Source organism: Citrus clementina, unplaced genomic scaffold (assembly GCF_000493195.1).
Source record: "Citrus clementina cultivar Clemenules unplaced genomic scaffold, Citrus_clementina_v1.0 scaffold_2, whole genome shotgun sequence".
Taxonomy (NCBI): Eukaryota; Viridiplantae; Streptophyta; class Magnoliopsida; order Sapindales; family Rutaceae; genus Citrus; species Citrus x clementina.
The window spans coordinates 27,737,467-27,761,882 of record NW_006262688.1 but is presented as its reverse complement, the minus strand read 5'-3'; the positions used below and the strand labels follow the sequence as shown (position 1 = coordinate 27,761,882).

At 33.2% G+C, this 24,416-nt stretch overlaps 2 protein-coding genes across 3 annotated transcripts; one reads left to right on the top strand and one right to left on the bottom strand.

Moving 5' to 3' along the window:
* The first annotated feature begins 6,011 nt into the window (after positions 1-6,011).
* On the top strand, positions 6,012-19,747 carry LOC18053304. Of its 2 annotated transcripts, XM_006448192.2 has the most exons (26): positions 6,012-6,452; positions 7,408-7,520; positions 7,651-7,777; positions 8,145-8,243; positions 8,324-8,392; positions 8,510-8,644; positions 8,720-8,788; positions 9,930-9,985; positions 10,094-10,253; positions 11,126-11,290; positions 12,038-12,122; positions 12,240-12,473; positions 12,581-12,675; positions 12,806-12,848; positions 13,611-13,768; positions 14,543-14,653; positions 15,308-15,376; positions 15,468-15,611; positions 16,036-16,110; positions 16,194-16,370; positions 16,485-16,570; positions 17,267-17,321; positions 17,493-17,618; positions 17,763-17,876; positions 18,942-19,058; positions 19,368-19,747. In XM_006448192.2, exons 1-26 carry the CDS (start codon positions 6,336-6,338, stop codon positions 19,431-19,433), a joined length of 2,865 nt encoding a protein of 954 aa, XP_006448255.1. In that variant the 5' UTR covers positions 6,012-6,335; the 3' UTR covers positions 19,434-19,747. The 2 variants fall into 2 exon arrangements, with proteins under 2 accessions (XP_006448255.1, XP_024046108.1); XM_024190340.1 differs by lacking the exons at positions 6,012-6,452; positions 7,408-7,520 and having other exon boundaries at positions 7,719-7,777; positions 8,155-8,243.
* A 291-nt stretch (positions 19,748-20,038) lies between these two features.
* Positions 20,039-23,538, bottom strand: LOC18053303 (SEC12-like protein 2). The gene is made up of 10 exons (XM_006448190.2): positions 23,139-23,538; positions 22,814-22,908; positions 22,392-22,542; positions 21,864-21,955; positions 21,634-21,733; positions 21,262-21,337; positions 21,033-21,153; positions 20,811-20,927; positions 20,631-20,698; positions 20,039-20,419 (listed from the first exon to the last, which is right to left on the bottom strand). Exons 1-10 carry the CDS (start codon positions 23,451-23,453, stop codon positions 20,334-20,336), a joined length of 1,221 nt encoding a protein of 406 aa, XP_006448253.1. The 5' UTR covers positions 23,454-23,538; the 3' UTR covers positions 20,039-20,333.
* Between the last annotated feature and the right edge of the window lie 878 nt (positions 23,539-24,416).

Here is a 24,416-nt window from a genome sequence, read left to right as displayed (position 1 = left end):
CAAATCGAAACCAGAAGAACGAGAAGGCCGGCGCATAATAGCAAGGACACGAGGGGGTGATGTAGTCAATGCGCAAATACGCGGAAGGAAAAATGAAAATCAAGATAACGACAGAATCACAAACAAAAAGTAGTGGGCGCGAGAGAGAGGCGTTGACTTTCAGTAAAGAGAGAGAAAAAAATAATAATAATAAAAAATAAAAGATTGCGATCTATTTGATTGATTTGTAAATTCAGTGGAAGCATCTTGCTTTTGAGGAGGATGACGATGCTGATAGACATTAATCTTGATTAACTTTTTCGGTGTTCAGTAATATTTTCATTAAACTCTTTAATGTTTGTGTTATTTACTTATTTATGTCCAAGATCAGTTTAGAGAACAGATGGGCACAGAAGAGTACCATGTTCACAAATTTATTATCATTACTCGGGTCCTTTGATAAGCTCTTAATTAGGATCTTACTATATCACAGATTCTGCTTGTAACATAACAAATGAGAAGCTTACACGCGTGTTGCATGAGAGATAAAAATCTAGGGGTGGTAAAAAAGTTCGGGCCGGCCCAGGCCCGCGGGCCTAAAGCCCGGTCCGCAGGGGGTGGGCCTGGATATGGGCCTAAAAATTATAAAGCCCGCATATGTTGGGCCTGGACAAGGGCCTAACAAAAAAGCCCGGACTTGGCCCGGGCTTTCTAAATTTATGAATAAAAAATAAATTTAATTTAAATAAAAAAGAAAAAAATCAAAATATTAAATTAGTTTAATTTTTTATATTAGTATTTGTTATTTTATTAGGTTGTATTGCTAATATTTAATGTATTTGATTATTATTCTATTTATATATTATATTATTATCTTTAATTTAAATATTTTTCTTAATTTAAAAAATATTTTATAATTAATTTAAAAAGCCCGAGCCCGGCCCAGGCCCGTCTAAGCCCGGCCCAGGCCCGCCTAGGCCGTGCCCGAGTTCGTTGGACGGGCTTTTGAAGGGCCTGGACATCGTTTAACTAATGTGGGCTTGGGCCTGGGCTTTGAAAAGCCCGGCCCAAGCCCGTAATTTGCCATCCCTATAAAAATCTATCGATATAAGATCATACAAATTTATCTTGTCGTATATGATATTTATAAGAATTGTAACTTAGTCTCTTCTTTTTGATTAATTTATCAATTCAAACTTATAAATTAATTTTTAAAAAAAATATTTAAAAGAAAAAAAATGATCATAGTGAGTGGAAATATTATTAGCACAATTTGTTTACTATAAAATTGAACTATTTTAAGTGGCTTGCCCTTATTTTTGGTCAAAATTAGAATAAATACAAAAGTTGAGGACCTAACTAAAACGGTCCATTACGGATGTCAATCATTCTTTCCCAACGGAGGCTGCTTTGGATGCCTGCCTCACAGCCTCATGCCACGCGTCACCATTGTCTTCTTTCAATTGCCATGGGATCCCGTGTTGAAAATCAGCCCTTTTGACTTATCAAACGAAAATTTTCAAACATTCTAATTTAAACGCAGAAGGTTAGTTTTTCAAACATTAAAAATTGTGTTTGGTACTTACTATTTCAAAATCACAAGATTTCTTCATTTTAATTATTTTTTTAAAAGGAAGAATTTGTATTAGCATACAGCGCAGTGTATCTATATTACCATACAGCGTAGTGTATCTATGTTACTATATATCATCAAAAAGTAGTACCAGGTTTACAAAGTGGCTAAAAAACTTGCACTAAAGCCCACGCCCAAATTTAATTATCGTTTTGCGAGATCACGCCTAATCTGGTTTAATTATTACGAGTAACGCAAGTTAACTCCTATTTGCCGAAATCAATATCATTACCAAGTGCTTTACACCTCACGAGGTGCTCTATCGACAACCCACCAAAGGCACCAAGTGTTCAGTGAACTACCATTTGCAAGAAAACATTATTATATTAAAACACTATTATTTATATACATACGCTTTTGGTATAATTATTCACAATTTATGATGCATTTGAGATTGAGTTTGAACAGATATAATTTTTAAGTTATAATATTAAAATATTTAATAAACACTAATTGATGTAATTAATAAACTAATTTAAGGTACAATTATTCACGATTGATGATGCATTTGAGATTGAGTTTGAACAGATATAATTTTTAAGTTACAATATTAAAGTATTTAGTAAACACTAATTGATGTAATTAATAAACTATATTGTTATGATTTTTCACTTGTATAATGAAAAATCTATTATATCTTTAATAATTTTATCAAAATTATTTTTTTAAAATTTATATTTACTATATATTATTAATTTTTATTTGATAATTATAATTTTATTTTCACAATAGCTATAATTTATGCTTCAATCCCAAACAGGACTTCAATCTTGAACTTGAAGTAACTTGCAATGAAATGGTCACCTGAGCTTGTAGCCCATTGACAACAAGTCGAATTGAGGGCGGGTATCGGACTTTGGGGTGACGTGACATGACATTCATGGTAAGTAGTAACCAATAATAAAATATAACCATACAAATATTAATTAAATTAAACTGGGTTTTGGTATAACTCATTTAACCATGAGTAAATCATCTTAGATTCTTTGTATAGGCTAGTTATGCGAAAATTGTTAAAGAAAGTTCTCTCTTGCAAGTTTAATTCATGAAAAAAGGAAATTGTATTCTCTAATTCATATTAGATATAGGATCATTTTGGAATTGCGGAGGCTGATGAAATAAGTTGTTTGTGTTGTGCAAATGAAATAAACTATTGATTAAAAAAGTAGTACGTGTTTATGGTGGTAATATGATATCTGATGGTTTATATATAAGGGTTTATTGATAAGTAAGATACAATTGTCTTTTTATTAAAATACAGGGTTATAATAAAAATTTTTAAAATATGTGGCAGTTTATTCAATAAGCTACTTATGAAAAGCAATATCTATTTGTTTTTAAAAGTTGCTGACAAAATGGAGAAAATTATTAAGTAAGCTGCTTTTACAAAATTTACCAAACATTATTTTTATCAAAAATTATGAAATAAACAGATTATTAAATTTCAATCGCACTCCTAAACTGGCCCATAATTTATATCTTCTATGATATTTTATTTTGAAAGAATATATTCCATAATTTGAACTTGAACTGAAGTTGAATGAATGAGGCATCAATCACATGAAACTTTGCATAACTCAATATTGTGAGGGCTAAAATATTTATAAGTCATTCTTCCTTACGAAATACGAATGGAGCAGAGACATCTCTTATTTGTAAGAGTTATTTGTCTGAGTATGTACTTCATAAAATTTAATGTAATAATTAAGTCCCAGTTATGTATATCTGATTGTAAATATCAGTGTAATGTCTGTTATAATAGCAGTTATAAATATCTATGCAATATAATAATCTAACGTGTAATCAGTATTAAAAATATATATATATATAAGTTTCATGGTAAGTGAGTCTATATCACTAATTTAGCATTCTATAATATCAATATTATATTTTACCAAAATTTTGACATTCAATAACAAAACAAAAGGTTTTTAACGATATTATCTCGTTAACGTAAAATCTAACTGATTTATTGCCCATTGGACATTTCACTAAAGTGGCGTTTATTTTTTTTTCTGAAATCTGAATAGACCTGAATTAGTTTGAATTCTGAATAGGTCTGAATGTCTGAATCTGAATAATATGTTTATTTTTTGTCTGAATCTCAGAAAATAAGTATTAAGTTTTTTTTTTCAACTTAAAAAGCTGAAAATATATACTTTTACATTTGTATCCTTATTAAATTTGAATGTCAAATAAATAATATATTAAATACCACAATATTTTAACATTTATAACTAAAACTATATTCAAGCGAATACATAATTATTTTGAAATTTTAATATATAAAATACCATAAATTTCAAATTTTATCGTATATAATATAAAAAAGAAAAAACATGGATATTTTTATGTGGGGTAAATATCTATGGGTGAGTTTTGGGATAGACATGAAAAATAAATTATAAAATAAGGATATTTTTAACATTAACAAGTAATTGACTTAGGTGGCGTTTGTTTTTTGACCTGAAATCTGAATAGACCTGAATTAGTTTGAATTCTGAATAGACATGAATTAGTTTGAATTCTGAATTGAATGTCTGAATCTGAATAACATGTTTGTTTTTTTGTCTGAATCTCGAAAAATAATTATTAAGTTATTTTTTTTCAACTTAAAAAACTGAAAATATGTATTTTTACATTTGTATCCTTATTAAATTTGAATGTCAAATAAACAATATATTAAATACCATGATATTTTAACATTTATAAGTAAAACTATATTCAAGTGAATATATAATGATTTTAGAATTTTAATATATAAAATATTATAAATTTCAAATTTTATCGCATATAATATAAGAAAGAAAAAACTAATAAGATGCTTGAAACAATTGATTTGTCATTTCATCTTGAAGTTGTCGCATGTAATTTTGGTCTTCAATACTTGAGGAGTTGATAACAAAGTGAGGAGGGATTCCATGACGACTAAAAAAATAATGATGAGATTATCATGTCAGGTAAATGTCTATGGGTGAGTTGTAGAATAGATATGAAAAATAAATTATAAAATATGAATATTTTTGACATTAGAAAATAATTGACTTAATTCATATATCTCCATTAAGTAAAAAGCCAAAAAAATTAGCTTATTTTATTAAGTCAAAATTATCTAAAAAGTCTCATTAAGTTATAAAAATAAACACTTCTTATTAACTTAATTAATTAAGTTAAGTCACTTTAAGTCATTAAGTTAAAAAACAAATGCCACCTTAATTCAGATTTCTCCATTAAGTAAAAAGCCAAAAAAATTAGATTATTTTATTAAGTCAAAATTATCTAAAAAGTCTCATTAAGTTATAAAAACAAACACCTCTAACTAACTTAATTAATTAAGTTAAGTCGCTTTAAGTCATTAAGTTAAAAAACAAACGCCACCTAAGTTTGTCTATGTTCATTTTTCAAATTTTAAAACCATAGTTTAATTTCCAAATTTTGGCGCTTGTGAAGGGATTCCTTCTCCTCCCAAATTTGTAATAATTGGACAAAAATAGATTTTTTTTTTCATAAATTTATGGGTAGAATATTTATATCCCTTAGATTAGTGATAATAGAAATTTAGGTAGACTGATCTAAGTGAGTACTTACAGAGCTCTAATTATAAATATATCAGTACAATTTTGATTCTAATATATTAATATTAAAAAAAAAAACATATTTTAGAATCTTGTTGATAGTTTCTTGCATCTTAATCCTAAACTTCTTATAAAAGTCCCCTCTCTACCTGGGTGTTATGCTTATGTTCCCATATCATTTTGTCCCTTTTGTAAATATTTTGAGAGAAAGATATTGAGATTCCCAAATAATAAAGGGAATTTGGTTGGTAACAGATCTCTAAATAGCTTAAAATTTTTTTTTTTGAAATTTGATATTCATACTGCAATAAATATATTAAAACTCATATTTTATGTTCCATTACTAGTGCAAATATATAGTGCCTAATTTGTGAGTTTAAGGGGGAAAAAAAATACAGAAAGTCTTACACTTACATCCATAAAAATTGCAATTGAAGTATTTTTCACTAAAAACTTTATAAAAATTAATAAATCAAGAATTAAGAAAAGGGGGGGGGGGGGGGGGAAAGGGGAGAGGAATCAGTACCCTAAAAAATTAGGATTAGTTAAACCCCCCTTTTTTTTGGGACCACCCCCTCTATTATTAAAATTTTTGATTGGAACCTACCTCAATTTGGAAATAACAAACCCAATTTTAATTGGTCCCATTGGCCTTAATTAATGAAATTTAATATAATCTATATTTTTTTTACAGAAATAAAAAATAAAAAATATGTTCCTATATTTGCGCTCAACTACCCCAAAGTTTGCATATTCGTGGGTTCGTGTCAAATTTGAAGAATATAAAAAAGAAAAAGAAAAAGAAAAAGAAAAAGAAAAGAGAAGGAAAATTGAGAGAAAAGAAAACAAGCGGGAGGCAATGCTAGCATTACTGCATTAGGCAAAGCAACAAAGTGTACGGCAGTATGCGAAATGATAAAGCAAAAGAAAGAAACAAGCGAGGCGAACCGAAATCAAGAACCCAATTACCAAACCCTGAATCTCCCTCTCTCACCTATCTATTAATCTTTAATTTGATTGAAGAACGAAGATTCGGAAAACTAGTATTGGTTGAAAAATTGAATTTTACTAAATTTGATTCATTGGTTGCCATAACGGATAATTAACACAAAAAATTTGAGGAAAAGAAAAACAAGGACAGAAAGGAAATGGACGATGGAGTTGTTCAGCGAGTATTCGAAGAAGGAGGAAGGGATTACTTTCAACAACAGCCCTCCACTTCCTCATCTTCGCCCTCCATCTTGCAATCTCTCCCTGTCCATGCGGTAAATAATTTAAATTCATTTGAGAATTTTTGAATCTATTTTCCATTTTTGTTTAATTTTTAATTTTATGATTATGCACTTTAAATATTTTGCTCGATGTCATCTGGGAGTTAGTTTTGATTTTTTGTTATAGATTCCAGAAACTGGGTTGTTTTGAAATTTGGGAGGCAATGTTGTTTTCTGGGTGGTTGTGTTCTCTTTTAATTTTCTGCCTGATAATTTGAGTTTTGATGAATTTATGTATTAAACTATTGGCTTATTGAAAATGTTTTCCTTCAATTTATTTCTTGCATGGTAATTTATGATTGCAGAAGCAGGTTATGTATGAGTTATTTATGGCGAAAGGAGTCTAACTCATTAATTTGTAGATTTCAATAATCAGTTTATTGATTTTCTGTCGAGGTTTCTCAATGCTTATGCATTTGTCTGGGTGTGCGTGCACTGTGCAAGCATGTATTGAGTCTAGTGGTTGATTTTTCTCTCTCAATGCTACTTTGCGTGCATAGTTTCCCTCATTGTTCTGCTTATATTTATCAACTTTTAAGGCATAGGAAGCTGTAGTTAATTTATATCATATATCATTGGGACTTTTTGATAAATTCCATTTACATCTTGGGCTATCAGAATGAAAGTCATCATTTACCTTAATGTTTTTTTCAAGAAGACAGACCACTGCTGGAGCTTTGAGCTTGTAATCTGCAGTGTTTTGATTGTTGATATTCCTAAAATTGTGTGAGAATGTTTGTGTGCGATTGCTTGATGCTGCTTAATTCCGCTACTGTGCTGTATGTCATCTTGACCTTCCTAGTCCCGATGGTTTCTGTTTGTCGTAATCCAAATCTTGAATTTATCATGATATTTCTATTGTAGTCTGAATGTCCAAAACAAAATTTTGGTACTGTGCTTTGAAGTTCAACCAAGAAGTCTAATCTTTGCCTTTGTTGAAATGCTGCAGTCTTTTGATCATGGGTATTATTTATTAGTAAAATCTATTCAAGAGCTTAGAGAGAAGAAAGGGGGCATTGTTACAGTTGGCATTGGTGGTCCTAGCGGTTCGGGTAAAACAAGGTATGAAAACTGTATGATTTGTGTTTTGTTGTTGTCATATTTTTTAGATTGAGGAGAATGAAGCATTTGATTTTTTATCTCCTCAGTAAATTAACATTTTGAGTTTATTTGATCTTGGTGGTTGATAAAGCTTAGCAGAGAAGTTGGCATCTGTTATTGGTTGTACTCTTATATCAATGGAGAATTATCGTGTTGGGGTTGATGAAGGAAATGATTTGGATTCAATAGATTTTGATGCATTAGTCCAAAATCTACAGGTTTGTATATGCTTTTCACCTCTTTACTATGGTTCAAAATTAACATACTTTGCTGGATTGTCATGCAAAACATTTTGGTAAGTCATTTAAAATCTTTTAGTATTTCAGAATGAGTGTGAAATCTTTGAATTTTCTGAAGATCAATTTCTCTAAATTTTTTAGCAGTTAAGTCTTAGTACTTATATGTTATACACATAATTTTCAGATAACTCAGGGCCCGTCTTTTGTGGTAATCTGTGTCAAATTAACATGTCTTTTTCAGTGACTGGATGTATTGCATCTATAATTTGTAACATCTGATGCATTTGTATGTCTATGAGTTGTTCCTTTGTTTTGTATCTTGAAGCAGCCTTTGTTTTGCAAATAGGATCTGACAGAAGGTAAAGATACTTTGATACCAATGTTTGATTATCAGCAAAAGAATCGCATTGGTTCAAAAGTGATAAAGGGTGCTTCTTCTGGTGTGGTAAGCAAGTGTAAACTACAGTTAATATAATTAACAATTGCTTTATAGAGTTCATTTATTCCCACTTTTTTTTCTTAAAGGTAATAGTTGATGGAACCTATGCTCTGGATGCAAGATTGCGCTCTTTGCTAGATATTCGGGTTGCAGTGGTAATTTCCTGCTAATGATTTCTTTTTAAATATTATTTTTGGGGTGGGAGGAGGAATCGGAGGGGGCAAGCATTTCCCGAGTAATCATATTTTTTAAACATTTCTTAAATGTATCAGGTTGGTGGTGTTCATTTTAGCCTTATTTCCAAAGTTCAATACGATATTGGAGATTCTTGTTCGCTGGATTCCCTTATTGACAGCATTTTCCCATTGTTTAGAAAGCACATTGAGCCAGACCTTCATCATGCACAGGTTGGTGTTTCCAGTTCTTGTCTTCAAATATCTAACTGTCAATTTTATATTTCATTTGATGGGTTTATTTTGCAGATTAGGATTAACAATCGCTTTGTTTCATCATTTAGAGAAGCAATTTACAAGCTGAAATGCAGAAGTGAGGTTTGTACTTCTTTAGCTTAGTAAAGTCTCCATGTACTTCTTTATACATGGAATTGCACCTATGTTAATTGAAGCTACTTCTCCAGTAGTGGAGTTATTCTAAATGGCTTTGTTGAAACTTTGTTAAGCCTTTCATTGTGAGGCAAACTATTGTATCTTCTTGATAAATTCTCTTCAATAACTTAGTTTGTTCTTCTGACTTTGCACTTTTTTTTGCAGCTCCAGTTTCCACACAAATTATATTGTATTCTTTTCTGTGTTTGTGTATGATCCATTCACAGGTCTTGCTCTCTTTGTGAATAAAACCGTTTCGCATTGGTTGTGACCACATCTGATAAAAGTAGGAAAAACAATAAATATTTAGGAACATATTTATATTGAGAAGTTGAAGTTAGGTGAAACATATTTAACATAACATTGTGATCAAAATCTGAAGTTAAGATTATGTATTGTTAATCTTTGAATGAAAGCCAAGTGAGTGAAATTTGGAGTGGCTCGGCCATGAGAGTACCTTGTGGAAGTTTTATGTCCGTCCAAGTTACATGGAAATAGCAAGTTTCTATGAAGCTTGTTTGATGGGCAGTTGGAACCTGCAATGTTTTGAACTTTCTGAATCTCGTTACTTATGCTGCTGGGTAATTATGTAATTTAGCGTACGGGTATTAAATAAACTGGTTGTTTTGTTCGTATTTTGTTTCAACAACATCTATAATGAAATCTGTAAACCTGTGCCCTTATCTTGTTATTTCCTGAAAATTGACAATGAGACGGCATATGCTATTCGGCCTTGATAGGTGCATATATTGTTCGATATGGTATCATAAGTTAAATTGTATTGCATGCAGCATGCTGCTGTATGGAATAAAAAGATTTATTTTCTGTGGGGGTTCCCATTTCCTATTACTCAATATACTCTCATTTTTACTTTTTATCTGGTGATATACTGGGAACCCTGTTTTGTGCATCTGATGCCTTATTCCAAATATTTTTAGGCTTCTTCCTGATGTTTATTTTTAATTTCTATTATCTCTGATATTCTATCTCTTTTCTTTGGGAAATAAAAATTATTCTGTGTGGGATAATGTTAATCATGTTCACCCTTGGATTGAAATGTTACTAAATTGGTACATTGTTATGACAGGCACCAGGTGCATGTTCTATTTCTGCCTTTCAAGGAAATGAAGCACAAACAGACAAGTGAGTGTTTGCTTCTACCTCTAAACTTACTATTATAATTTAGATAAAATTGTGACCTCTAATCTTAGAATGCAAATGAGCACGGTGAATGCTTTATGTTGCTTTCAGTTTTATTGAGATGTACCTCAGGCCTCCCTCAGCAACAGAAGAAGCAAGAATAAATGATTGGATTAAGATGCGTCAATCGGGTATTAGATATTATCTCTCAATTGGAGACCAAAGAATTGTTGACAAAAATTTCATTATAAGGCCAAAAGCTGAGTTTGAGGTGAGATTTGTTTTTGCAGTTGATTTTACTAGCATAAATGTGGTATTCAGATCAAAGTCGGTGCTTAAATAAAATTCTCTTGACAAGTAGGTTTCTGTTTCTGCTATTAATCTGTGCTTCAGTCACTTTTAGTGTGTGATTGTTTGACTGTTTGCGCGAATGGATTTATTTGTCTTTTAGATGGATGTGTAACACTTGTAGCCATTGTAGCGTTTGTACTCTATTAGTATGTCACGTAGACATGATTTTAAATGAGTAGAGTTCTAATAAAAGTTTGTTGTTAGAATTTTTAATTAGATTTTCATTTGTTTCAAGAGGGTATAACTGCAGCCTTTTTTAAGTGAATAATTATCAACTGTAATCCTTGATAGAACTGTCCCTAATCTTAATTAGAGAAACCCACCGTAGTTGGTTAATGCCACATTGCATGAAATGTAACTAGCTGTAGTTAGGCAAATATTAATGTTGGACTGGTCTTTCTACAGTAAGTTAGAGTATTGTGAATAATATGCTGTTTCATGCATTCTCTAAATTATTCCAATCAGTTTAAGCTTTAAACATAATGATAACATCTTATTGTCTTAAACACATTTTAGTTTCCATGAAGTATTTTAGAAGATCTCCGGACAATATTGACAGTGAGTGTTGTCATCACAATTAAGTAATCATGGAAATGGGCTTCATTTCATAGATGGTGCAGGCTCTCCATCTCATCAGTTGATGTGTTCTATATTGAAAACACAACCCTTATACTGGATATTTATGAATATAAAATTGCCAATCTTTACATTTGTTGGTAGTCTCTATTCAAGGTTGGTATGAAATAAATATGGTTTATCAATTTACATGTTTAATCTTGTATATTGTAACAGGTTGGACGAATGACACTTGGCGGCCTGTTGGATTTGGGGTACTCCGTTGTTGCCAGTTATAAACGGGCATCTACATATGTTGTTTATGGAAATCTTTCAGTGTCCTTTGAAACTATTGATACTCTTGATGAGACATTCATGGTGCTGAGGGGAACAAATAGGAAAGTAAGAACTTATTCTCTTGCTAAAGATAATATCTGGGATTTCCTTCTGTTATTATATTACTGATTATGATTATGTTCTCTTAGGCAGTTATGGTGATGTGGAAAAAGTTTTGGTTTTTTATCTCTTCCCTCTCAAATATTATTTTGTGAAAATTCTGGGATTTTGTTCTGAAGGTAGTTGAGCTGTCAAAGAGTTGGTTCTTAAATATGCTTATTAAATAGAAGAGGATAATAGGAGGCGAGTATATAATTCTTACTAATGGTTGGCTGAAAAGTTGGTCAATCTATCTTTAGTACCCTGGCATGTGAATAATATGCTGTTTTGAGTGTTGTCAACGATTTGTGGACTCTAAAGGAGAGCCTTTTGTTTTGACACGGACATGAAATGTTGACAGATAAAACTCCCTAACTTTCTCTGTGTGAGCTCACAGGCTCATTCAAATGGAATAGTTGATGAAAAAAGTTTGAAATTATGATCGTGAACCTAACAGAAAAATGAGTTAGCTACATATCATATATCTACAATGTAGTTTATATGTCAACATGCTGTCATTGGAAGGGTTGTCTTTTTTGAACGCAGCATCTATTCTTGTGTCTCCTCTGGTATTCAATCAGTTGATGCTTCTATAACTTCTACATATATCTCGTTTTTCTTCAAGTTATAGCACATGTTTTCTAGAATTTTAGATTGTTACTGTTTAAATTTTGACCCTTGACATCTTGTCATGTTTACTTTACTGTTGCATAGACAGTTGGAGCAGAAGCATTGAGGATGGGTATCAATGGACCGTGGATTACAAAATCATATCTGGAAATGGTACTTGAGAAAAAAGGTTGTTAACTTGTTAACTTTTGTTTTAAATACTTTCTCCCTATGTATGATTTACTTGTTTGTCTGCTGATTAGATCATGGTCATTGTTCTTTCCAACTAAATCGACTAAAATTGCAGGCGTACCACGCCTTAATACACCGCCACTTTTTCCCAATACACCTACCACTAGTAATCAAGAAAGTGTGATTGCTGCCCCAAGGCCAATCCGTACCAATCCAAACCTTGTTATGAAGCTTGAGGATCTATCTCAGCCATGGACTCGATCCCCAACGAAATCTAAAATGGAACCTGTATTAGCAACTTGGCATTTTATTTCATCAGATCCTTCACATGCTGGTAGTTCAGTCATAGGTATGTCTCATTTTGTCGGAGAATGCATCATCTTTTTCAAAATAAATTGACTCTTATCATATTGCATTAAAATTTTTGCTTAGACTACTCTCATGAAGCAACCGCAGGTTCTTCCTCTTTCAGGGATACCGTGAAGCTTGTGCCAATGCCTGATTCATATGACTTTGACAGAGGGTTGCTTCTTTCTGTTCAAGCAATACAGGTAAGGATTAGTGGATTACAAGTATGTAGGAAATTGTGTCATATTCCAATTATGAAATGTCTTCATGTTTAGGAAGCTTGTAAGCACATTCATTCAGATGTAGTTCTTTTACCCATGTTTCCTTTTTCAGGCTTTGTTGGAAAATAAAGGTCTCCCTGTTATAGTTGGAATTGGTAAAATACATACTTTACTCTCTCTCTCTCTCATATTTCTTAGTGTGCATGTCAGCTTTGATGCCTTTATAAAGCTTATTAAGCTAATGGTATGAAATTTCAGTCAATAAAATTTTTGAACGGTTAAATGCATGACTGGATTTCTAAGTTCTTAATATTTATCCAGAAATAATTATTGAGCGTGCTGTGTGTGGCATGAGAAAAAGGCTTGGGTTGGCTAAAGGGAAGAATTTGTAGGAGCCATATGTTTTGTGAAGTTTGAGCTCTCAATAAAGATGTTTATTTACTTTTACATCCTCACGTTTTTATCACAAAGAAGGGACACGTTTGTCGAAAACAATTGAGGCAATAGCAATAATAAATTCAACGATTTATATTATATTTTAGAATGTATTTTGGAATGACATTTGCAATATCTAGAGGATTAGTTAAGGAAAAGTTGTTCAATACTACCATTTTTACTGTATTAGTGGTTCTTGCTATACACTCTTAGCTGCATATTTTCTATTAAATTTTGTAAATATCAACAGAGCTATTTATGATTTCTTATTTGTTATGATTAAGGTAAGATTACAAAGATTGGCTATTACCTAAAAGAAGATTTCTTTGGACTGCTGGCATTGGAAAATTATAAAAGAGATATGATTAACAGTTTGGAGATGATGCTATATTTTGTCTGGGAGTTGGTATTTATGAATCTGTTCATTTTGTTTGAGCTCTCTGAATGTTATTGTATGCTGTTGTTTGCTCTTGTTGTCACAGGAGGTCCAAGTGGATCCGGAAAGACTAGTCTGGCTCATAAAATGGCAAATATTGTTGGTTGTGAAGTGGTTTCCCTTGAAAGCTATTTTAAATCTGAGCAAGTAAAGGATTTTAAGTATGATGACTTCAGCTCACTAGATCTATCTTTGCTTTCGAAGGTAGGGTGCTGAAAATTGTGTATATCAAATTTGGTTCATGTGCAACTAATTTACCTTGCTTACTGTTTGCTGATCTATTTTGTTCCTCATTCTTCCCCATCCAATCCATCATTGCAATACATAAAAATTGTGATGTACAAGGCTAGTTTTTGCAGTGGTTTTTTATGTTGATATCCCCCATAAATCCTTAGATTGGGCACATAGGCTAGGGGTTTGAAACCCTTTGCAGCCTAATGGATATCTTTATCCAATGTGTTTGCTGACTACCTAGGCTGTAGGCTCTGGACAATAGTCCCCGCTTTAGAATTCAGCGTATTTATGAAGGGCGGGGGATTTCTGGCTGTTTGAAAACAAAATTTAATTTGTTCTTTGTATCCCTTTGACTCCCAATTGTTATAAATATGTAATACAGGATCTAATATTGAGCTCCATTTTTAATTGTAATTTTCCTACAATTACATATCTTCCCCAATTTTCTGAGTTGTCTAACACCTGTGTGGACTGAGATCTTAGTAACTTCCGAGTTCCCTTTCTTAAATGACATCTTCACTAGAGAAGTCTGGTGGCTGTAATGAGGTACAGTCTTTAATTTGAAAGAATTTGTTCTGCAAAGGGTAGATCTGTAGATATATTTGTAAACTTCTTACAATTAGCATTGTATACACAAAATGTGTAATGCTCACTTATGCACTGCTGATTTTTCTTGATGGTTGCCAGAAATAACACTCACATTTGTTAGCATTTCCATTTTCATCATTTTTTCCCCTTTTGCAGAATATTAGTGATATAAGGAATGGTCGAAGAACAAAAGTGCCCATATTTGACTTGGAGACTGGTGCTAGAAGTGGCTTCAAGGAGCTTGAAGTCTCTGAAGATTGTGGTGTGGTCAGTTATTGTGACATTTAATTCCTTGAGTGTGGTTTCAATGAGGCAATCTATTTCCTTGTTAGGCTTATCTAGGAAAATAATGAATCCTACTTATTTTGCTTAGTCTAAGTTGCCTAATGTCAGCTGCCAAGGGTAGTGTTTGAACTTCGTGGTATATTTTAGGGGAAAAGCGAAGACAGTAACTAGAAATCTGATCATGTGTGGATAGCACTAGGTGGTTTTCCAATCTTCAAGAGAGAGAAGGGAGGGAAGATGGGCTGTTATGGTCTCTTTCTTCTCAATTTCATTAAAAGTACAGAAATAGTAGAAAATTGAAATGTTCTTGTTGTTATTAACACATGTTAAGGAGAAAGTATTCAGAATCTGCTAAGTAGATAGTAATTTTCTGTTTTTACAATATTAACATACATGGTGTGCTATGGCCACAATATAATGCAGCCGTTTGGGACCATGACATCTTGCAAGTTCAAGCTTCATCATTAAATGATTACTAAAATTCTTATACATTTTGTTAAGCTATAATTATAGACATATCTATCATGGCTGTAGGTGAACTCTTTGTGAATGGTATCAATTTAACACATGAACTATATTGGTTGCCTTGGCTGCAATTACTCAGCCTGTGAAGTTTAATTTGTTTCATTTGACCAGATAATATTTGAAGGGGTTTATGCCTTGCATCCTGAAATCCGAAAATCACTTGACTTGTGGATAGCTGTGGTAGGATGACTTTCTTCTCCACCCTTGTTGCTTTTTTTTCTGTGCGATCTTCATAATTTTTCAATGAACTAACTTCATGTTTGGAATCCAGGTTGGTGGTGTTCATTCTCATTTGATTTCTCGAGTTCAACGGGACAAAAGTAGAGTGGGATGTTTTATGTCCCAAAATGATATCATGATGACTGTGTTTCCAATGTTCCAGCAGCATATTGAACCTCATCTTGTTCATGCACATGTTAGTAGACTCCAAAAAAATGTCAACCTTTTAAGTATTTTCTATGTGGCATAAGAAATATCTCAGTTCCTGAGTATCATCAATGTTTTGCCTTTTTGTTGTTAAATTTCAGATTAATAGATTAGGGCCTGTTTCCTATTTTGTATCAAATTCATTATGGCAAAAGAGTCCATTGATTGAAGTTATGGAAATTAGTGTAGTTCCCTTGTTTCTTTCTTCATGAGGATGACTACTGTTAACTTGTTTTACTTTGATGAGAGATCCTACACAACATAAAAGTGTGCTATCTAATTTCCTCAAGGACAATTCTCTATGTTCTTGAGCAGTGATGCTAATTGATTATCATTTCACTCCTAATCACATGATGTATTTGCAAGTCTAACTATCCCGCTACAACCTTTTTTTTTCATCTTGGTCACTGCAGCTGAAAATCCGAAATGACTTTGATCCTGTGCTTTCCCCTGAGAGTTCATTGTTTGTCTTAAAAAGCAACAAGCAAGTATGTGTGCTCTACTCCTCTAATCCTAATCTCATCAGTGCTCTTACTACTGGCATCTTTATACTGCTTGTAATCAATTGCAGGTGGCTTATCAAGATATTTTAAAAATCCTTGACCCTGCAAAGTTCTGCAGTTCTGCACAGAATTTCATTGATATGTATCTAAGGCTTCCTGGAATTCCTACAAATGGGCAATTGACGGAGAGCGACTGCATTCGTGTCAGAATATGTGAAGGCAGATTTGCGTTGCTGATACGAGAGGTTTAAATAAAAAAAATTTGCAATATATTTCCATTTTACTATATAATGACTTTGCTTTCTTGGAATCTCTACTGAGTGCTTGATTCTTGATTTCTTCTGAATGCTATCTGTTAGCCACTAAGAGAAGGGAATTTCATCATTCAACCGAAAGTGGATTTTGATATTAGCATTAGTACTGTTGCTGGCCTCCTTAACCTTGGGTAAGCCAAATATTTATCATTAAATTCATCTGACCATTGATTTTATTATTCTGTTATTTTGTCATCTTGTGCTTGTTCCAGGCTGTTAGACTATTTCATTCTTGGAAGCTTTTTTCTTTTTGGTATTTCCTTTAGAAAATGTTATCCAAACCTAACTATTTATCATTATCAAGGCAAGGACCTGAATTTTGAGTCAGATTGTCGTATTCTTGCAAATTTCACTTGGTGTTCACAATGTAATCAGTTTCTTTATACTAGGACTAGTATTTTCATATGTAATTTATATTGTGAGCTAGGTTTAACCTGAGTATAAAGAGGTTGCGATGATTTATGAGCAGAAAGAGGGTTAAAATAGAAATTAGTTGTAATGAAAGTGCATCTAGTGGTGATCTTACAGTTTGAAGGATCAGTTCACTGGAAAATCATCTTATAATGTGATAGCTTGTGTGTAAAAATAAGCAATGAAGGACCACAAGCCTCATTTTCTGCCGTTTCTGAAGTGATAGAGCATCATATGCTTGAATTCGAGTATGCTTTTCCTAGCAATCAGTTATATTGCTTCTGTCTTTTGTATAGTGTTTTATGTCTTAAATTTTCCAGCTTGCTTTTAGCTTGCTGTGCTTGTTTTTCTTTTTGGTTAGAGTTGATAGATTTATATACCAGTGAATGGAATATGATCTCCTTTTGTCATGTCAGGTACCAAGCCGTAGCTTATATTGAAGCATCTGCTTTTATCTACCAAGATGGAAAGGTCAGATTACTTTAGATTACATTCTAATGTAACTTAACTTACTGAAGTCTTCTTATGCTTTTTAGTTGCTCTCTTCCTATATATTCTTGGAACCTTTTTCTCTTTGGCATTTCTGTTATTAGTGTGGTTCTCTTAAATTGATGTTTGATTTTATTTTAATGATCTATTTAGATTCTTATAGAGGTAGACCATCTGCAAGATGCCCCTAGTCCATATTTACAGATCAAAGGGGTCGACAAAGAAGCTGTGGCAGCTGCTGGTTCGACTCTTAAATTGGATGGTTCATATACAACAAAGGTCATGTCTTTAGCACTTTGATATATTTTAATTATGTATGGATGCATGTGTGTGTGTGTGTGTGTTTTTCCCCCAATCACAGGCAGCTCTTATGTTTGTGAGGCCTCCTGAATTGGCAACTTGACTTTTTTTTTTTTGCTGTAGAGTTATCTCCAAATAATTTTGGAAAAATTGCCAGCAGTAGAAAGAAGTTCAAGTGGAATTCACACTCAGCAAGCTGCAAGGTTGCAGGAGCTTGTTGACTTTATACAATCCCAGGTACTTTATGGCAGTTAAATAGCATAAAAGATAATATTTTTGTAAAAGCTTGTTTCTTGGGCGAGTTGAAATTGAGGTAAGATTACATTTCTTAAGACAAGTAATTTCTTGATAGCGGGTATGCTCTTCTAGGTTCGAGGCAGCCTGTAATCTGAGAGGTTTTGCTTTCCCTTTCACTTAGTATGTGAACTAAATGAGATTACACCCAAGCTTGTTCTGCTTCTAGTTTCTCATTTGTTCATCATGAAGTTTCATGTGACGAAAGAACTCTAAAACTCCTTATAGCCTTTTATATAGCTATCTGTGTCAATCTTTCTGTTTTGGGTTAGATTTCATTCCCTTAATTTGATATCCCTTATCTATGATGATGTCAATTACTGTTATTTTCTTGGAAGTGGGTGAGAAGATTGTCCTTCATGCGTTAGTGTTAGATGTTGAATGTTGTTTCCATTTTCCAACATTTCTGGCTATGCTATCCCTAGAGAGTTGTATTCCTAGAGCACCATATTTGAAAAGTTTTTACTACACCTACTGTGCTGATGGTGTGATCTTCTAATTTTGTGGCAGTAGTGCTGTCAACAAAGCAACAAATTACTTTTGTTCCATTATGTGCACGGTGTGTTTCCAGTGGATGGACAAAAAGTCTATGCAATCCCCTTTCAGTTCTCTTAATTCATTGATTTACCATATTGGTCTTTTTATGCTAAGTTCTGGCTGGCAGTTTATATATATATATATATATTATATACCTCTTTGCAGAGATAAAACAAATAATTTCAATTTTAACCTTAGGACTTCATCAAATTCTGTTTGCATGAATTTATCTACAAGTTAGCTGCAGATTATAAGAATAGGGCATGGTAAAAATATTCCTTAGCTTGTAGTCAAGAAAGGTAAACAGCGAATCATAGAACAAGGGGTCCCTCACTTGCCATGCTGACTAAAGATCATGTGTTAATATAAGAGAAAATAAAGAACCTTTGATGTTGGATTTTATCAATATTGAAGAGTATGTTTTTTCTTTAACAAAAATTCTTATATTGATGCTGGTGGCAAAATCAACAGGGTAGTAGTTCGTCTTCGGAATCCTCCCAGTGTAGAGAGGTTTCTCCTGTAGAAGGCATTATTGAAGACATGCAATCCAGGATTAAAAGACTGGAGCGATGGCAAATGATCAACACGGTAAGTAGATACCTCCTCCTTTAGCCAGCTACGATCACCTGATTTGTATTTAACTTGGGATTTCATTCTTTCTTTTACACACATATAAGGCCCATAATGATTGGTGTGTAGTTTGCAAAGAACAAGAAAATTTGGAATTGGAGCTCAAACTCTGATTCCAAGTTTCCTCCTATTACCATGAAAAATTTTAACCTGAATCTATTTTGGTAGATGCAATTTATTTATTTATTTTAATTTTGTAAAATTTAATTGATTTTGTTTTTGCATCTGTTTTGGTCTGGTGTTTGCTAATAAGATCAATGGTGGCAGGTATTATGGACTTTTTTGATGTCTGCACTTGTTGGTTATTCTCTTTACCAAAGAAAGCGGCAATGACAATTGACAAGTACGTGATTGAAACTACGGCAATGACAGTTGACAAGTACATGGTTGAATCTAACAAAAAATTCTGACACAGAGATACATATGTTTTCTTGGGAATCATTTGTACTGCAGTGAGCAACGAGATATTCACCTCAAAGCTAGAATTACTTAGTTGCTTGACTATTGTAAATACCTTCATTTGAAGGAATATCATTAATTGTCAAGCGGAGAAGCGAGAACAAACATGTCTTCCTCCTATTTGATTTGAGCTTGGGGAAACTAATATCATTGATTACTTTTTCTATATATATGATTTTTAGTCTTTAGTGATGGGTAGTCAGTTAAAAGGAAAATAATTGATTGTCTCAAGTTCAAATTGTTCAATTGAAAGCATTCTTGTGATCATGATTAGTAGGATACCTCTTTATACGTGATTTAAAACTCGTGCATACACTCCAATCAAAAGTAGTAAACAACTGATTGTGGGCAACTACTTCGCGATTGATTAACGATGAAGATTGCGTGTGCAGAAAGAAAAAAAAACCCATCAACGATGACGGAGGGTAAAATGTTCGAGGGTATAAACTATAATGGAATCCACGTGAAAACTTGTGATATGATTAACGATGGCATTTAACTGGAGACCAACAATGTATATGAATTTACACTCAATCAATCTTGTCAGAATTTCAGGGATGTAACACGTTGGATGCGAACTCATCAGGCTGAAACAGATGATATCCGAGTCTAAACCTCAATCTGGTCGTCCAATACTACTATGATAAATATGAATCAAACAAAATAGCTTTCAAAGTTTGATTGCAGTTAGCTTTGAGGTGTCATTTACAAATATGAAAAACCTTTTTAACTCCGAACTTCGCACATTTAATTGGTGGAGATTCTCATAGCAAACTAAGGAATGATTCCTTTTGCCTTCAAAAAGTATGCAGCCATAGCCAGTAACAAGATGAAGATGATGATCCACAAATTCAATCCCCCTGCCAAACGATTAACAGAATAAATGAGTTTTTGCATTCCAAATGTTTGGTCAAAATATTAGAATTCTGAGAGTTGTCTTCTGCAAACTCAAGCAGATCCCCTTGAGTAGATGGTTCATTACATGGATGCTTAGATGCTCAAATTTAACAAACAGCTAATAGCAAAAGCACCTGATATATCACATTATAAAAGATCATGGTAGGGGCATACCGCTTTTCTTCTTGTCCTCGATTACCGTGACCCTTACACTTGAGTCCATAGATGCAGAAACCAAAGCCCTGCATTTGAATATCATTTTATCCTATCAATTTATATTAAGGCAAAAGACTGCAAGTTAAGATGTTGTTATCACTTTACGAGGGTTTTGACATGAATATGTAAGCTTACAACCTTGAATCGTATGAGAATGCCAAAGCTGTCACTATGCCAAGATGTGCTTTTTTAACTGCCGTTCGAACCTGCAGACTGCTTGAATCTATAATTGAAATGTCTCCTGAAGCTGTCCCACTGCATTTCAATCAATCAATCAATCAGGTGGAGAAGTTCAAAGCTCTAATGACAGTGTTTGATGTCTTCAAGCAGTTGGAAGCGAGGAAGTCTAAAAGTTATTACACTGCAAGGAGCTTGCCATCGGCAGAAACATTGAAGGAAGAAACGGGTTCACGGACTACTTGCTTTGTGCGAATTCTCTTCCAAGTGGTTGTATTCCATGTCACAATACTTGCACCTCTGTCTATGGAGACATAATGTTCATGATGGTTAGCCTATCAAATGGAAAGTTGGATAAGGGAATTCTTAAAAGTGAAAAACAAATGATGGCATCCAAATAATGAAAATTGACCTGTTATTGCAGCAATGTATAGAACATAATCCTCATTATTTAGTGGAGAGAACCTACAAGAAGCAAAAAGTTCATCCTGGAAAAAAAGAAATATCATAAACTGAACTATCCCGAAAATAACGAAAAAGAAAATTCTGTTAAAAAAAAAAATCTTTATAACAATCTCATAATCACGCCCTTTTGGTCCTAGGAAAAACAAAAGTCAACTGAGTCAACCACTCAGAAGGCTGTATGAAGAACCACAAAACAACAACCATCCAATTAAATCACCCCGACATTAGACAGTTGCATTAGCTTGCAAAGCCAACTACTGCACCAAAAATTCAGAAAAGGAATGGTTCATTCAACAAATTATTATGATTCACAGCTTACATTTTCCTTCGCTAGAGGAGTTGTAACGGCTGAAGAAGCTAGATCCCAAACCCTACCAGGACCACGATTTCCCAAGGAGACAAGGAATTTTCCATCAGGGCTGCAAGATACACAACCAAGCCAGACAATCAGCAAAACAAGATATAAAAAATAACAGAGCGGATCCATTTTCTTTCCAGCTAGCAGATTCAGGAATTAGCATTCTAATTTATCCCGCTCTTGTTGTATACCTGAAAGACAAATCCTTCACAGAAGCATGGGCTTCAGACTCATTCAGAATGATTTCCAGGCTAGGCCACTTGAAAACCCTTAAATTGCCATTCTGCACTGTACCAAATCTGAGCATCATATAGCATGCTTTTTTTTTTTTTTTCCCAATCTACATCTACCAAAAGAAAACTAACACCAAAACTATTGAACACATTTAGTAAAAACATTAATATCCAGGCATGCAGTGTCAAGTATTCCAATGATGCGCGTCATGATCTGGCTCTGAAAGTGAAGTCATGGATAACAGTTTACCCCGTAAAAATATAAACTATATCTCTGCAATCATTCACCAACAGCAAGGGGAAAAAGACGAAATATAAACATTGGAAACATGAGGCATTACCAGGCACTTGGAGTGCATACCTTCTTCCAAAGTAAGGAAAGGTTGGAAGAAAAAAAAAAGGGTAAAGTAAAACAACGTAGATTTTCCTTTAGTTTCATGCAGCAAAAATGCATTATGATTCAAAAGAGAAGTGCAGTATCTCTACCTCACTACCAGCAGCAAATATAGTACCCTCAGAGTCGAACGTTAGTGCTAACTGTTGTCCAACATTTTCTAACTGGCTGAGCACTTTCTCTGAAATTTTCACACCCAGTCTACGGATTTCAGTGTTCTCCACTTCATCCCACTCAAACAATCTGCACAAACAATATTCAGTCATAAATCAATCCCCCTTGATGCCTTAAATGTAAAGCTATATAGCCTATGGTTTAGCTGGACAAACAAAAATTCCAAGCTAAATCATAACTGTGAGGTGCGCAACTTGAGACACCTCTTTTAAAAATTATATGTTACATAAGCTTAAATGTGTGTGTATTTTTTATTTTATTTTATTTTTTTTTGCAGATGATGGTAGCAATAGCCAACAGGCAACAGCTGAAGTTTGAAAAAACAAAATAAACTGAAGACCTGCAGCTATTTTGCAGTGCACAAATAATGCCATCACCGTGCGGGTGAATAGCCATTCGATAAGGCAAATCAGAATCAGTTCGAAGCTCAGCCACCTGAAAAAGAAAAAAGAAAATAATCAATGACATTTCCAATGATATAAAACTACAAAAATGATACTCAAAAGCTAAAGCAAGAAAAAAATGAAAAAGAATTTTTTTCCAATCGTAATAGGAAATAGGAATTACAGAATCCTAATGCATATAGTATCAATCAACATAAATATAAAAAAAATTGAAACTACAAAGCAGAAGTGTAATTGTAATTACAAATTGTATGTACTTACCGGCTGATCGGAGAGGGAATTGGAGGCGAAATCGAAGTGAGACAAAAGGACGGCGTTGCGGATGCCGCTGTTGCCCGCACCACCACCGCCGGCCAAAACAACGTAGTAGTTGCGGCGAATATCGTCGGATTTGTCGGCGACAGCTTCGTCTTTGGATCCATGCTGGTCTTCCTCTTTGTCGTCATCGTCTTGTTGTTTAGGTGGCTTGTGCGTGGATCTGATGACTTGATCGTACGGAACCCAACCGGCACCGTACAACGGCACGCCGTATTTCTGCAAGTTGTGAGATTCTTCATTCCTGCTCCTGCTACCCATTGAGTTCCCCAGCTTCCTTCTCTCTCCTCGACGCTACCTTCCTTCAGTTATTTCTATAACTTAATAAAGGATATTATCATTTTTCCACCTATGTGTTTCCACAAAACTTATTATGACACATTATGTCAGTACTACAATTTAGTAAAATTATTAATTTATTATCAAATATTTAAATTATTAATATTTTTCTACCATTTCGTTAAAACTCGGTTAATATATAATAAAAAATTTATAAAAAATCAATTTTACCCTGAAAGCATAAAATACCATGTAATTAATCTTGAGCTTATAAAATTGAGCTTTTGCTTTATCTCACCAACAAGTTGAGTTTTATGTGATTTAAGATTAAAATATTAATTTTTGATATGATGATAATAATTTTACAAAAAAATTAAATAAATAAATTTACCCTTTAAAAATTAAATCAATTTATGAACTACCTAACACCACACAGTCAATTTTACAAAATTCATAAAGGGTTATTTTTGCCCTTTAAGAAGGAAGAATAGCAAATGAAAATTTAATTACAAAATTCATAAAAGGTTAATTACATGGTCTTTTACGCTCTAGGGGTAAATTTGACATTTTATAAATTTTTCGTTACATATTAACTGAGTTTTAACGGAATAGTGAGAAAAATGTTAACAATTTAAATGTTTGGTGGTAAATTGATAGTTTTACCAAACCGTGGTACTGACATGATGTGTCAGAATACCTTTGGTGGAAAAATAATAATATCCCCTTAATAAAAGCATACTAGTTAAAATAGGGTTAATTAAAATAACGTAGGGGTCCCTAAAGGACTGTAAAATAGTAAATTAGAGTCTAGAGACTTATATTTATAGGCAAGTGCTAAGTTACATTGAATGTAACTTACACAATTTATCTGAATCACATAAAATTATGGGATCTGTAATTTATGTGGTTGAGATGAGTTGTATATGTTATATTAAATGTAACTTA

What these genes read in the sequence shown, in the direction of transcription:
- LOC18053304 (XM_006448192.2), top strand. Translation starts at nt 6,336, where the DNA reads ATGGACGATGGAGTTGTTCAGCGAGTATTCGAAGAAGGAGGAAGGGAT. An exon ending in CAGACCTTCATCATGCACAG is followed by an intron (nt 8,645 to 8,719) that starts GTTGGTGTTTCC and finishes TTTATTTTGCAG; the next exon opens with ATTAGGATTAACAATCGCTT. An exon ending in TTGCGTTGCTGATACGAGAG is followed by an intron (nt 16,371 to 16,484) that starts GTTTAAATAAAA and finishes GCTATCTGTTAG; the next exon opens with CCACTAAGAGAAGGGAATTT.
- LOC18053303 (XM_006448190.2), bottom strand. Translation starts at nt 23,453, where the DNA reads ATGGGTAGCAGGAGCAGGAATGAAGAATCTCACAACTTGCAGAAATAC. An exon ending in GCACTGCAAAATAGCTGCAG is followed by an intron (nt 22,543 to 22,813) that starts GTCTTCAGTTTA and finishes TTGTTTGTGCAG; the next exon opens with ATTGTTTGAGTGGGATGAAG. An exon ending in CGAGGACAAGAAGAAAAGCG is followed by an intron (nt 20,420 to 20,630) that starts GTATGCCCCTAC and finishes ATCGTTTGGCAG; the next exon opens with GGGGATTGAATTTGTGGATC.